This window comes from Protopterus annectens, chromosome 2.part0 (genome assembly GCF_019279795.1).
Source record: "Protopterus annectens isolate FY-2018-M chromosome 2.part0, PAN1.0, whole genome shotgun sequence".
Classification (NCBI taxonomy): Eukaryota; Metazoa; Chordata; order Ceratodontiformes; family Protopteridae; genus Protopterus; species Protopterus annectens.
Genome location: NC_056728.1, coordinates 394,852,509 through 394,866,511, shown reverse-complemented (window position 1 = coordinate 394,866,511; position 14,003 = coordinate 394,852,509). Strand labels below are relative to the sequence as shown.

Genomic DNA, 14,003 nt, shown 5'->3' with positions numbered 1-14,003 from the left:
TGATGGACAGGTTGACAGACGAGATCAGACAGGAGTCCCCATGGACTATGATGTTTGCAGATGACATTGTGATCTGTAGTGAGAGTAGGGAACAGGTGGAGGAGATCCTGGAGAAGTGGAGATATGCTCTAGAGAGAAGAGGAATGAAGGTCAGCAGGACTAAGACAGAATATTTGTGTGTGAATGAGAGGGAGGACAGAGGAATGGTGAGGATGCAGGGAGTAGAGGTGGCGAAGGTGAATGAGTTTAAGTACTTGGGATCAACAGTTCAGAGTAATGGTGAGTGTGGAAGAGAGGTGAAGAAGAGAGTACAGGCAGGATGGAGTTGGTGGAAAAGAGTGTCAGGAGTGATTTGTGACAGACGAGTACCAGTAAGAGTGAAAGAGAAGGTCTACAAGAGGGTAGTGAGACCAGCTATGTTATATGGGTTGGAGACAGTGGCATTGACGAAAAGGCAGGAGTCAGAGCTTGACGTGGCAGAGATGAAGATGTTAAGATTTGCACTGGGTGTGACGAGGATTGATAGGATTAGGAATAAGTATATTAGAGGGTCAGCCCAGGTTGGAAGGTTTGGAGACAAAGCCAGAGAGGCAAGATTATGTTGGTTTGGATATGTGCTGAGGAGGGATGCAGAGTATAGTGGGTAAAAGATGCTAAGGATGAAGCTGCCAGGTAACAGGAAAAGAGGAAGGCCTAAGATAAGGTTTATGGATGTGGTGAGAGAGGACATGCAGGTGGTTGGTGTGACAGAGCAAGATGCAGGGGATAGGAAGAAATGGAAACAGTTGATCTGCTGTGGCAACCCCTAAAGGGAGCAGCCAAAAGAAGAAGAAGAAGAAGAAGAGTTCAGAATGTTTGCATGGAAATGTCTTTTCAAGTGCTTTTACAGTCCCCACAGCTTGTGAAGGAAGTTTCTAAATGTAGAGTCACACTGTAATTGCTGAGCATATTGTGTGTGTATGTGTGGGTGTGAGCACGCATGCGCTTGTATGTGTGACAAAGTGAGTGCAATAAGAGTAAAATTTAAAACATGCCAAGGAAAACCAAAAAAGTTGTGTGTGTGTGTGTGTGTGTGTGTGTGTGTGTGTGTGTGTGTGTGTGTGTGTGCGCGCGCGCGCGTTAAGTGAGGGAGTGAATGACAAGCACAGTGAGAAAAAAAAATTCTCCTGGCCACATGTATGTTACCCATCTCAAACTTCTATTTTTACTTAAAGGAGGGGGGAGTGATCCCTGGAGAGGGATGGGCCAACTGTGTTTGGGGTCACAGCAAAATTTCACCATCAGTGGCAGAGGAGGTATGGCAGTAGAACAGAAAAACATTACCAGCAAACACAATTTAAATTTTGTAAACTATTTTGTAGCTCTGTGCATTTACTTGGAGCGGGTGTGGTAACAGTAAATAATTAACTTATCCATTATCTCTAAAGCAGTAAAAATACCACTGGCATTAACCACCCTGATTAACACTGGGTTCCAACTCATTGTCCAGTATATCGGATACCTTCCTTCCCAAACACACTATGCCCTCTTCACGATGTCTATAATTTTTTAAGCATATAGTTGGCCATCCAATCCACCCCTTAACTACTCCGTTATAGCAATTCTATCTTCACACTATGGAACAAAGTATGGACTTGTTATAAAACATGTAGGTCCACTAAGAATTTGAAGGCTTATGTCAGCCTAAGAAATAAACAAAAGGCCACTGTACACACAAAAAGGCCATTGTGCTCAAGCCACGTCATATCAGTAATTTTTGCAACTCAAACATCTGATTGAAAATTCCACTTTTCCTGAACAGTTGAGAAGCAGCACACCATAAGCCCGAAAATCAATAGAAGCAGACGACTCTGATAAAATAATGCGGCAATGACCCTCTCCAATTTCCTTGCTTCTCACTATGAGTCCTCGCCTCCTCCCCTGGATGTATCCCTTCCTTTTATACTGGGTAGGTTACCTTAATCACCCACAGTCTTCTTTTTTCTTATACTCTTCTGACCTACAAACCATCAGCAGAGAATTCCAGTCTATCAAGTTTTTTGGCCAGCCTTTTTCTGACCACTGTTCTAAGTTCATGATGGTCACTGACATATTCTTTATCAGTTAGTTTCACAAATATCATAAACCTACTGCTCATAAGTGCCATCTTCTCCTCACTGTGGAAACACATCAATCATTTCCATATTAGGTTTGGCACCAAATGCCACTACATTAAAAACCATCAATCCAACTCCTTCTTAGATCTCAAAAAAGATTTTGAAACAAATTTTCCTTATAACTGAATTCCAACAATCTATCACATCTATCCCAGCTTAGTTTTGAGAAGATCACAGTCATACCTCTCAAATGTCCAGATTTTTGCAGAAAGAATAGTTGTGTAAAATCCTGCCATAACCATAGATGTCCTATTCACTGCTGCAGAATTCTTAACCTGAAGGATCTCCCACCTGTAGGTGACCTGATGTCAGGCAGTATACAAAGGTCTTACACAACTGTAGGGTACGTGGGACTTCACATGTAGGCTGATGTCAGATGTGGGTCATAAAAGCAACGTATTGATGAATACCCAATTGGTAGACTACATCCAGGAACACATCCTGTGAAGCATCAGTCTGTGGGATTGAATTAGGGATCTGCTTAAGGAGTCTGCCACAAGATTTTGGTTGGAAAGAATGTACACTGTCCAAATAGTCATTTGGTACTGGGCCAGAAATTCCGATACCAGAAGAGCCAACCTGCACAGGAGATAGGATGTGGTCCTCCCCTGCTTGTTCACATACCAGAGGATGGTCATGTTGTCTGCGAACAGTTGTAGAGGGCCTGAGCAAAGGAGAAGTTGAAATGCTTGTAGAGCTAGTAGCAATGCTCCCATCTCCCTGATGCTGATGTCTTCTGATTTTTGGGAGGAGGTCCAAATTCCTTGAACTGTGAATTTGCCCAAGGCTGCTCTCCAGTCCATGTCCGATGGGTCAGTGCAGAGATCTAGGACTGAGGTAGGAGGATGCAGGGGTAGACCTGGATTTAGTTCTATCTGATGGATCCACCAAAAAGTAGTTCCCACTTTAGGCAAGGAATAAGGGGGGTTTGGTATTCTAGTGCACAAGAATGCTGAGTCCACACTGATCTGAGGAACCACTGGAATTTCCTCATGTAGAGTTTTGCCATTGGTACCATGGGACTGGTAGAAGCTATGAATTTGATACACATCCAAAGGACCTAACTCCACAAAAAACAAACTCCACAAGAAAAGGAACACCACTTGAAGAACAGAATAACTTCTTTGATTAACACACTTTTGGCCTTTCACCTTCTAATGGAATACTTTTTTAATACAATCCTGTCCCTATATATACCTCTAGTACCAATTGATTAACAAATTATCAACCTCATTCACAAAAATTCATAGACTTTGAGTAATTGCACTTTCCCACATGACATGATGTTAAATATTTTGTTAAAAATAACTTATGACAATATTATTCAGATTATTAAATACTGTGCATTTTTACATACACTTTTAAACATTTTTAAATGCATTTTTAAATACATCATTAAATACATTTTTAAATACATTTTTAAATGAATTTTTAAATTGCATACTTGTTTCCTTTTTTCAAACAGTCAAATTATTCTCTAAATTCATTCCATTAGGAAACAATGTATGAACATTAATGATCAACCTACTCTCAAGTCTATTTAATTCTTTCTTAAAATTTCCCGTTACCAATAGGTCATGCTAAGACACTAAAAAACAAACTGCTATCTGAACACTCTGTGTTTAAACAAAAAATGCGTGGCTACTGGACTTTCTAACTTGTGCCTTCTGACATTACCTAAATGTTCTAAGATTCGAACTTTGACCTTCCTGGTTGTTTGGCCAATATACCAGCATGTGGGATGACATCCACAACCTATCACATAAATCGCCCCACAGCTGTTACAATTATAAAACTCATTGGCCCTGAAAAGTTTCCCATCGATTTTGCACCCATGTACATTCCTAACCCAGTTACACACTGAACAGTTCCCACAATGGTAAGTACCTACTGTTCTATTCACCAAACTATGACCTACATGGTTCAAAATTCTCTTGTTCAACAATTCTCTGAGATTATTATATCTCCCATAAGAAAAAACAATGCATCTTGGAAACAAAAAAACAATGGAATTGTCTTCACTAACAAAACCATGAATCCCAGCACCTTAAGGAACTCCCTGGCAATGATGCGAGTTAAAGAGAAAAGGGAGTGAAAGAAGGGTCCTACACCGTCTGTAAGTGATACTCCTAATCTGTCTGTGTTTGACAACCTAGGAAAATGTAGTCATGTGAAGGAGTGAGAACTGACTTTGTGCAGCTGATGGTGAATTCCAGTTTCCTGAGGAGGGAAATTGTGGTCTCCAAGTTCTGGAGTAGAGTGTGTGAAATTGGGGCCTGTAAAAGCAAATCATCCAGGTATGGGAAAATCTGGATGCCCAAAAGTCTGTAGTGTGCAATCAGTGTAGCCAGGCATTTTGTGAATACCCTTGGCGGAGTAGAAAGACCAAAGGGCAAGGCAGAGAATTGAAAATGCCAGGAAATCACAGAAAAACATAAGAATTTCCTGAACCTGGGGTGAATGGGGATGTGAAGGTAAGGATCTTTTATATCTAGAGACGCTATATATCCTTGTGGAAGGATAAGGGGGAATAATGTTTGGAGTGTTAACATTCTGAAGGTAGAACTTTTAGGAAGGTGTTGAGATGGGATAAGTCCAGTACTGGGCATCCTTTCTGTGTACCAGGAAAATTCTTGATTAGAAGCCTTTCCCCTTGAGGATTGAGGAACCTTTAGAATGAAGACCTGTTGCCAAAGCTCCAAAAGAAAGGGCATCTGGTCTTGGGGGGGGGGGGTTGAGAGATGCCCCGAAGGTGGGGGTGGAGTGCCAAACATGAAATATCTTTTTCTTATTATGAAAAGCACCCAAATGTCTTGGGTGATGCTTTCCCAGACCCAGTGAGCTTTCCCAGACCCAGTGAGCATTGAACAGGCAAAGGGAAAGGGGAACATCTGCAGGGTAGTCACAGACTCCCTGCTTTGTCAGGAAAGGATGGTCTTTGTTGTGAGGATGGCTGAGAGCTCGTAGGCTTCTGTTTTCTCTTGCCTCCTCAAGAAGACTTACTCGAGGGGTGTTGAGTGCAGCTATGGATGAAAACAACCTTTGAAGGGAAAGTCCTGTGAAGCCTGGGTTCAGAAGAAATCAGGATGTGTTTCAACTCCTTTAGTTCCTGGTTTGTTTCCTGTTGGAACTTAAATAAGGAGGCTGCTGCCTTACCAAATTTGACTGAATTGTGTAGTGGTGCATCCATTAACTTAGACTTGAAGTCATCCTGGAGGGGCTGCAGCTGGAGCCAGGAAAATCTTCTAAGAACTGAACCACTAGCAGCTGCCTTGGCACAAGCCTCCACAGCACCATAGCTGCATTTAATGGAATGTTTGCTACCTGGGAGTGAGTTCCCAGGAAACATAGAGCCAAGGCTTTTCTGTCTGAATATGGAAGATCTACAATGGCAATAGATGCCCGAGACAAAAGCTCTAAGGAGAACTTTGTCATATGTGTCTGGTAATTAATGGCCCTGAAAGCCAAGGTGGCAGATGTATAGGCCTTTTTACCTAGTCTCTCCAGGGTTCTACTCTCTTTGATGGAAGAAGATTAGAGGAAGGAAGCATCTGAGAAGGTTTGTCCGTAGCTACTGAAACTACTGTGTCTGCAGCAGGGCACCTGAAGAGGAATTTACAGTCCTCAGGAACCTTGTAGAAGTGTTCTAGCTTTCTGGAGGCCAGGTTCTAAGAGTCTGGAGTTTGTGAAGCATTGTAAAAAGCATCCAGAAATGTAGGATGCACAGGAAGAACTGCAGAGGGGCCAGGGACATCAGCTTATAATGGGGGAATTCTTTTCTGGACTTAGTAAGTATCCCATATGAAATGTTCTCCCATCTCCAGAAGAATTTCACCAAAGGATATCTCCTCCAGTGGGGTGTCAGCCCCGACTAACTCCTCTTCAGGGGAAACATATTCCTGGGGGGAAGGGATTTGCATGGAATAATCCAGAGATTCCTCTTCAGAGGAAAAATCATCAGATGAGTCACTGTCCCTAATTCTATTTTCAGAAGGTTGGGAAGCAGCTGTAGGAGCAGGCTCAGAGGAAGGTGGCTTGAGTACCATGAAGTCCTGAAATAAGCTTTGAGAAAAGGGCTGGCAATCTGAAGGGGCCTCTCTGGTCGGGGACAAATGCTCAGTCTTTTGTTTTTTTTCTTAGCAGGAGAAGCATTCCTATTCGATGTCGGAGGACCGGATGAAGGTCTGCATTCAAGTGTGTCAGACTAACTCTTTTCTTGCTTGGGTGTGAAGTACCTCATTAGGACCCTGTGTAGTTTTGAGACTAGGTTCCCCCACAACATCCTGGTCAGACATCTGTTTGACCTTCACAGACATGCTCGAGGCCAATGTCAAGGTGGCCTCAGAACTAGGCTCGGCCTGTGAATCCGTGCCTGAAGTCAGATAAATCCGGGGTTAATAAGAACTGCAGGAGAAATGTCTAACATTGGAGGTGCAGTGGAAGCCACAGGCTGAGGTTTCTTGGACTTGTGCTTCACTGGCTTGGCATCAGACCCTGAGTTACCCTCCATAAGCTTAGCTAGTAGTTTAAGCCATTGGTTCTCTAAATATACAGCAGGAGAGGACAGCCTGCTTCTTAGCGAGTCTTTGCAACAAAGGACTGTCGAACACTACAGGACTTGTGGTCATGATTAGAACATAAGCAAAAGAGACAGTAACAATGGCTGCCCTTGTGTGGAATTTGTCTTCCACACTGGCCCTTGCCCTTCATGGATGACATAACCTACACAGTATTAAGTGAAAAAATTCTGCAAGAGCGCACTTATCTGGCAAAAGCTGATGCTGCAGATGTTGAAACGGTCAGAACGATGGTTGGAATGGGGTTCTGACTGGTGGCAGAAATGTTCTGAGGATGGTACATGCGTACGTCTCTTTTATGGGCTACATTTGACAGCAGCCCAAGTGTGATGTCCCATATACCCTACAGTAGTACAAGACTTTTGTATACTGGCCACTGGGTTGCCTACAGGCAGGAGATCCCTTAGGTTAAGAATACTGCAGCAAGTGAATAGAAGGACATTGTCTAGATATTTGCCTCATATTTGGTCGGTTTCTCATAAAATTTGTTGTTTTCTGGAAAATCACTGACGACTGAAGTAACTAAATAATGACATACATTTGGGATTCAGACTTTATATCCTTCAGAAAATGGAAGCCAACAGAAATCCTGTTATTCTAGCAACTTTCTAAGTTTATAAGAGCAGTATTGTCTCCCCCAGTTATTTTAGGCTTTGTCCATATTTCTTGAGCTCAGCAGCTCAGAGGTATTATAGTCTGTTACATCACCTCAAACCAGACCTATAATGGCATGGAGCTTAGTTCTCTCACTGTAAGCATTTACATCTGTAACAGCAAAGCTCTTGATTCTGTGTCACATCCCCTCCTTCTTGCTGAACTCAAAGTACTTGGACTAGAGCCACTGGAACTAATGTTTTTTTCTTCAAATACTTGGCAGAGTGCACTAGTCATTTTTCATGTCATTAGTGGAGTTCACCTTGGAGCCACTTTATGCCCACCTTCTACAACTAACACCTTACCAACAACCTTAGGGAGAACATCAAGAACACAGTTTGCTACACAGAACCTCCACGAATCTTATCTTTCTCTCTGTATCATTTCATAACTCTACAATAATCTTTCCCTTCTTTCCAAATAGCTGATTAACGTGCAGTTCACTCTAAATGTACTAAATGTCTTACAGACCAAAGCCATGCTGTTCAGTCACTATAAGATGAAATATGCCACCTCCAGTGGGAAATAATCACACCCAGGGTATTCCAGATCCATCTGAGACTCCATGTTATCCTTCTCCCATTATACTGACTCTAGTATGATAAGTGCTTGCTACATGACTGTCTTTCCACAGTAAATATTAGGCAGCAGGGTCCTAATACCCGGCCTAAACTACAGTTTCTTCTTACACAGGCTGATACTTATATTGCTACACTGCAGGACACTGTAAACATAATATATCACATTATGATCCACTTCTCTTTTGAAAGAGCACACTGTGGCACCCTTTACAAAGCCAGCTGTATTCCTGTCCAGCACTGGTCTACCTCATTCTCTTACTTCTACATGTCAAACACTGCCCATCTGTAAGAAATACACTAACACACTATGAATATTTTATTCCCCATTTTCTGCCCAAGTAAACTTATATTCCCTCTTACAAACACAATCTTTCATCCCACATGGCGTTTCCCGTAGCACTGAAACTGAATCATTAATCCTTGTCTGGCTGTAAAGGCATAAAGTAATATTGTAAATAGCCCGACTAAGCTGGCAGTTTCTGTACCACAATGTTTTAACTTCAGACTTATACTATGGTCCCACTTACTTTTGGTCATTGTTACCCACAGCCGCTTGCTCTTCTCCAGCACATAACAAACATTCTGTACATTTTTCACACTTTACTATACTACCTTCTTTCTTCCTTCATCCCTGTGCACATCCCCCTTGCCGTACATCACTTACTAAACTGTTACACTGTCACTTTTTCTACTATTACATGATGCACATGTAATTCCTTGATCATTAACTAAACATATATACATAATTATAGCCTGGCTGAAAAAGAAACTTTGTGGTCCACCTCAGCCCATCAGATTGTTTTCATTTTAATTTTCTTTGTCAAATTTTCCTTTTCTCTCACTCTAGGTTTCTTTAACAGAAAAGCATGCACACTAATGGTGCACATCCTCCCAAACAACACCGTCTTTCAAACATGCATGCTTTTACTTTAAACTAGTTCCCTCTCACCAGAAAAAAATCATGCTAGTGTCCCTTTATCTGGCTCTGTACCCCAGCTATTCATAACACAACTTAACCTTTCATATCACTAACTAATTTTTCAAGTCAGGGTTTCTGTACTACAAAAACCATCAGTCCTGTAATAAAATACTGAACTTCTTCAGCGCTACTAGGAAGTTTCTATACTTTGCTGGCAAATTTGTGTGTGTGTGTGTGTGTGTGTGTGTGTGTGTGTGTGTGTGTGTGTGTCTAGTTCAAAAACCTAAAGAATTGCATTACTAATTTTTATGTCACACAGGCCAACAAAAAGCAAACAAATCTGGGAATTTGTACTAACTATAGGTTTCACTTGTTATAGATACAGTTAACTTAGCTCAAAGCTTAGATTAAGCAGGAACATAATTAAGTCTTACTTTTTTTGAGTTGTTGGTAACTCCTTGAAGTCAATATGTCAATGTATGTATCCACGTGTGTTCCTCTCCTTTTCTCTCCAGCCTCATAAAAGGACTACATTTGTCCAAAATAAGAAAACATCATTATACAAAAAACAAAATGGAGGTCAAAGTCAAAAATGACAACACTGGTAATGGATAGAAATAATAACAGTATGCAGTGGTATAAGATTCAAAAGATTAATCTAGAAAGACTACCTCCTGCATATTCTGAATACTTCATCATCAAGCTGTAAATAAGTATGCATGGTCACTAAAGTGCATTCGTGTCTGCCCCATGGTTTGATCCCCACATAACACAAATAGTTGAACTAAAAGGTACGCACGTATTGATGGAAATGAAGTTAGCAGAAGGAGTGTTTTGTTATCTTGCTTGATATTTCCTTGACATATCCATTTATTACAAACTTTAAATTTGTAAATGAAGACAAACATCATATTGGGTTACATACATGAGAACTGATTTAATATATTTAGAATTACATATACATTTTAACACAGCTATACAGTAGAATGCATTGTAGGTATCTTTACGCAAGTAAAAACAGTCCTTTTAGTACAGTAGAAAACAAAACACAATTAAAAATTATAAGTAACAAAACAAAAAAATAAAACACCACAATCTTCCCAGGTCTCCAAGATCTAACCAGCATACTTCGTAATGTTCTATACTGGATCCAACAAAGTGATTAAACTAAACTAAAATCCACTCAATACTAAATCACATCCAAAAAGCTAGAATTCTACTGTCCAAGCAGGACTCCAGATGGGACATATCCTGCACTCCCTCATCTATGTTTAATGTACACAAATGCAAACCAAGTAGAACTCATATGCTGTATGCAGAGCATTGCTATGCTGTTGTAAATTAGAGCAGAATTTCTCCTTAATATCTGCTTGGCATAAAAATTGTTGTTTAAATATAGGAACTAATCATCTTTTACATAATCAGAGAATGCCAAAGAACTTGGTCTCAATTAAATAACCATAACAGAGACTAAAAGGAAGCCCTGGATAACATCAATCCATCATCCATCAGTTAACTGAATCATCCCATCCACATATCCATCTATTTTTGATGACCTGTTTTACCCAATACAGGCTCATGGGGATGCCAGGGACTATCATGGCAACTGAAGAGTCATTGAATTCTGATCTGGACATGGTGCAGGTCTATTGAAGAATGCATACACTATATGCGCATCTGTAGACAATTTCGAGTCGTTTTTTTCCTTTGAAATGATTGGTGCTTAATCCATAAATGTTTCCGGTTTCTTTTTCTCTCTTTTTTCAGTGTAAAGACCAAAGCTTTGTACTTGGAAAAATGTTCTAACTAGTGTGCTTAAAGAAGACAAATTCCCTCCAAAGACTTCCTTTCCCAGTGCTTGTTGCGAAGGCAGGATATCTTTTACTGTGAGTACTAAGCCTAGGTCTTAAAGTTTTGCTTAGACCAGAATAAATTGGACATTTTAGTGCACTCATGCCATTCAACAAGTGAGGAGTCTGCAGCCATTCAACAAGTGAGGAGTCTGCATCAAGTATCTCTTTGGAAACCGGACTGCCTCAGAATCAAAAGTCCAAAGCACTACAGGCAGAAAGCATGAGGTCTGTTTCATTCCTACAAATGACTTGCCATTCTATGCAGAAACTAGAGTTGACCCTGTCCTGCACCACTGTTCTGGGAGGCTATAGCAGCAGCTCTGCATTGCCATCTTTTCCATACAGACCTGATTCAATTCCCCCAGCTTACACTATGGGGGTGCATGAAGTCCCCTCCACTTCCCCAAGCAAAAAACAAAAGGTGGTCATTAACTTCTCAAATATTCTATGACATTCAAGGTCCTGTGTTATTAAATGAACCTGTGTCAATGGATCACAAATACAGACATTCTGTCCTAGCAATCGGGAAGCCATCTAGTAGATTTTTAAAACTGTTTATGTTCAAAGTTTCAGCCTTTCATCTAGCGTAGCAATTCTGATAAACTGTGGCAATGTGTTAAGTAATACTGTCTCATTCTGTGAATACCTGTTATATCATAATGAGATAAAACAAACATTACACGAACATTGAGGTTTTTGAGGTTTATTTCTCCATGTCGGATTGCATGACGTATACCATACACAATCAGACTGAAAACCTCTAGCACAAAGGATCTCTTGCATAGCAAAATCTAGAAGTCTAGATGGGGCACAGAAAATTCTGCGGAGGCACTGCCAACTGAAAAACCTAATGTTCACATGAGATTACTTGATAATCTTTATTTATATTGGTTTAACCTTCTAACAAACAAACTGAGGAACTTGGAAGCCAATAATTGTGAAAAACTTGGTTTGCTTCCTTTTTAATGTTATAATACTGCGTATCCATTAGACTTGTGTAATAGACAAGTTTCAGGACTATTACAGGATGTTTTAATGTTATCGGTTGTTTAATAAAGCTATGTGTTACTAAAAAGTTAGAAACTTAGTTTAACTTATAAACAGTCGAACCAAATAATACATAGTTTAAAAACTAAAAACAGTGTGTGAGATTTGGTCATTGAACGAAGGCATAAGACCAGTCTACAGTATCATCACTAAATGCCAGATCAAATAAAACTGTCTTGAGAGATCAGCAGAAGCAGGTGAATGGACAGCATTCCAGCAGCTGCCATGGCAGCAAGTTCCACAGGTATGGTGCTTGATAGGAAACAAAATGATAACCGGATGTTTCCAAGTGCACCAAAGGAACCACCCAATGTCCCTAGCAGACAAAGTGCAATGCCTAAGATGGGCAGAATGGCATTTTAAGTTCTGTCTCAGGTAAGAGGACATAAGCCTTACACAGACATATATACCAACATCAATATTTTAAAAATGACACAATAGTGTGGAGGTGGCGCACTGCAGTCTAACTTGTTTGTTCTGTCCTAGCCTTTTGCATTACCAAGGATTTTGTTACTGACAAGGAAAGTTAATTGGTGAAATAACTCATCCTACTGTTCATATTTTGCCCCTGTTCCTCACCTATGCAAGACATTTGTCTGAACTTGGCATATGGCAGAGACACCATAAAACACTACTACAGAGGAAAATACATCATTAATAACAACAGATTGAGGAGAAACTTGAAAGAAGCTTTGGGAAGCTGAACACACTCACCACAGAAATGGAAGTCATGTAGGAGGATCTGTCTACAGTCAGAGTAGAAAGTGTATAGTTACGTTCTTCGGTTATCAGTCAGGAGAAGAAAAAGATAAATGTCTTATAATTGCATTTGAAATGGCATGGAGGTGAATTTTATAAAATTATAAATTCTGTACAGATCCTTTATTATCTAAGCACAATGACCTGGAAAATCAATCATGCCAGGACAGTTTTCACATTACTGCACTCTATGTGAAGAAATGTACAGGGTATTAACCCAGTGCAGTTTATACAGGAATGGTTTCAAACTCTACTTGAGTAAGCCCTTTTTGGATAACTATGTGAATCAGGCACTCAGGGTCAGGAAACTGAATGCAGAAGGCAAGCCTCACCATGTTCTAACAGTGTCATAACTAAAGACTAAGGAGTGACTGGTTAAATAAGCAATAGTAGTGCACAATGTTTGTATAAAAGTTAGACTGGATGAGGGCTTTTATTGTGTTGGGTATTAGAATGTCTAATTATTTCCTGACATTTGGAAAATGAAAGTGGAAGGAGGTAGAGTGAGATGTGTTTAGCTTGCGCATTTGAGGGTTGTCCAGCCTGGGTCTGGCAGGGATCTGTACAAGTTTGAAAGTACCTATAAGAAGCAGTGCATTTATATAAGAATATCAGTAAAAGGCTAGTACTTGCCAGGCTGTAGTTGCTTGATATTTAAGTGAAACTGTGAGGATTCAGTCTGCAGGGTAAACATGCCAGTTACACAGTGCTCCTTCTCTGGCTAGGATGAAGGCTCCTGCACTACTATTTACTTCTGTGCTACCTTAGCTGGCAGATGCTAGTGTGCTTCAGGCCCCTTACAGGTGTCCCAAGTACAGCCTGTAATGGACAACATCAGAGACAGGCATGTCTTGAAAGATACAGAGCAAAGGAGGCAACTCTGAAGTAACAGTGAAAATTATGATGATGTTAACGACAGCTGGAACACTTTTCAGAGTTTGGTACGTGCTACAGTCATAATACAGGGCGTGACTGAAAGTGGCAGAGTTACGGTTAGGACTGTGCTGGGGTATATCAGCTACCATTTAAGCAGCTAAGCAGCTGTCGTATAAGTGAGTGTTCACGGGGCAGCTGTATTGATTGTGTATATATATATATATATATATATATATATATATATATATATATATATATATATATATACACACACACACACACACACACACACACACACACACACACACACACACACACACACACACACACACACACACATACACACACACACTTTTATATATAAATGAATCCTGGATAGCTTGCTTTGTTCTGTTTTGAATGGATTGGAGGCTGGTGCTATATGACACAGAAGGAGTTACTTTCTTCACCTTCTGTTGTGAATTTGGTGACACTACATACCCCTGTGGAGCTGTCTGGAGGCACCACAGTAGAGTCACATTAATGCTGCGAGAGCAGTGATTTGGATTTTGAGATGGAGAATACTCTGTTTTAAAGTGAGA

The 14,003-nt window shown here is 40.5% G+C and overlaps 1 protein-coding gene across 1 annotated transcript in view; it reads right to left on the bottom strand.

The window, feature by feature from the left end:
* Positions 1-14,003, bottom strand: part of LOC122793101 (annexin A1-like) — a 401,547-nt gene that overhangs the window by 100,376 nt on the left and 287,168 nt on the right. Inside the window, exon 9 of the mRNA XM_044060832.1 lies at positions 9,322-9,415. Within this exon, the coding sequence (XP_043916767.1) occupies positions 9,322-9,415 (94 nt within the window). The remainder of the gene's footprint in view (positions 1-9,321; positions 9,416-14,003) is intronic.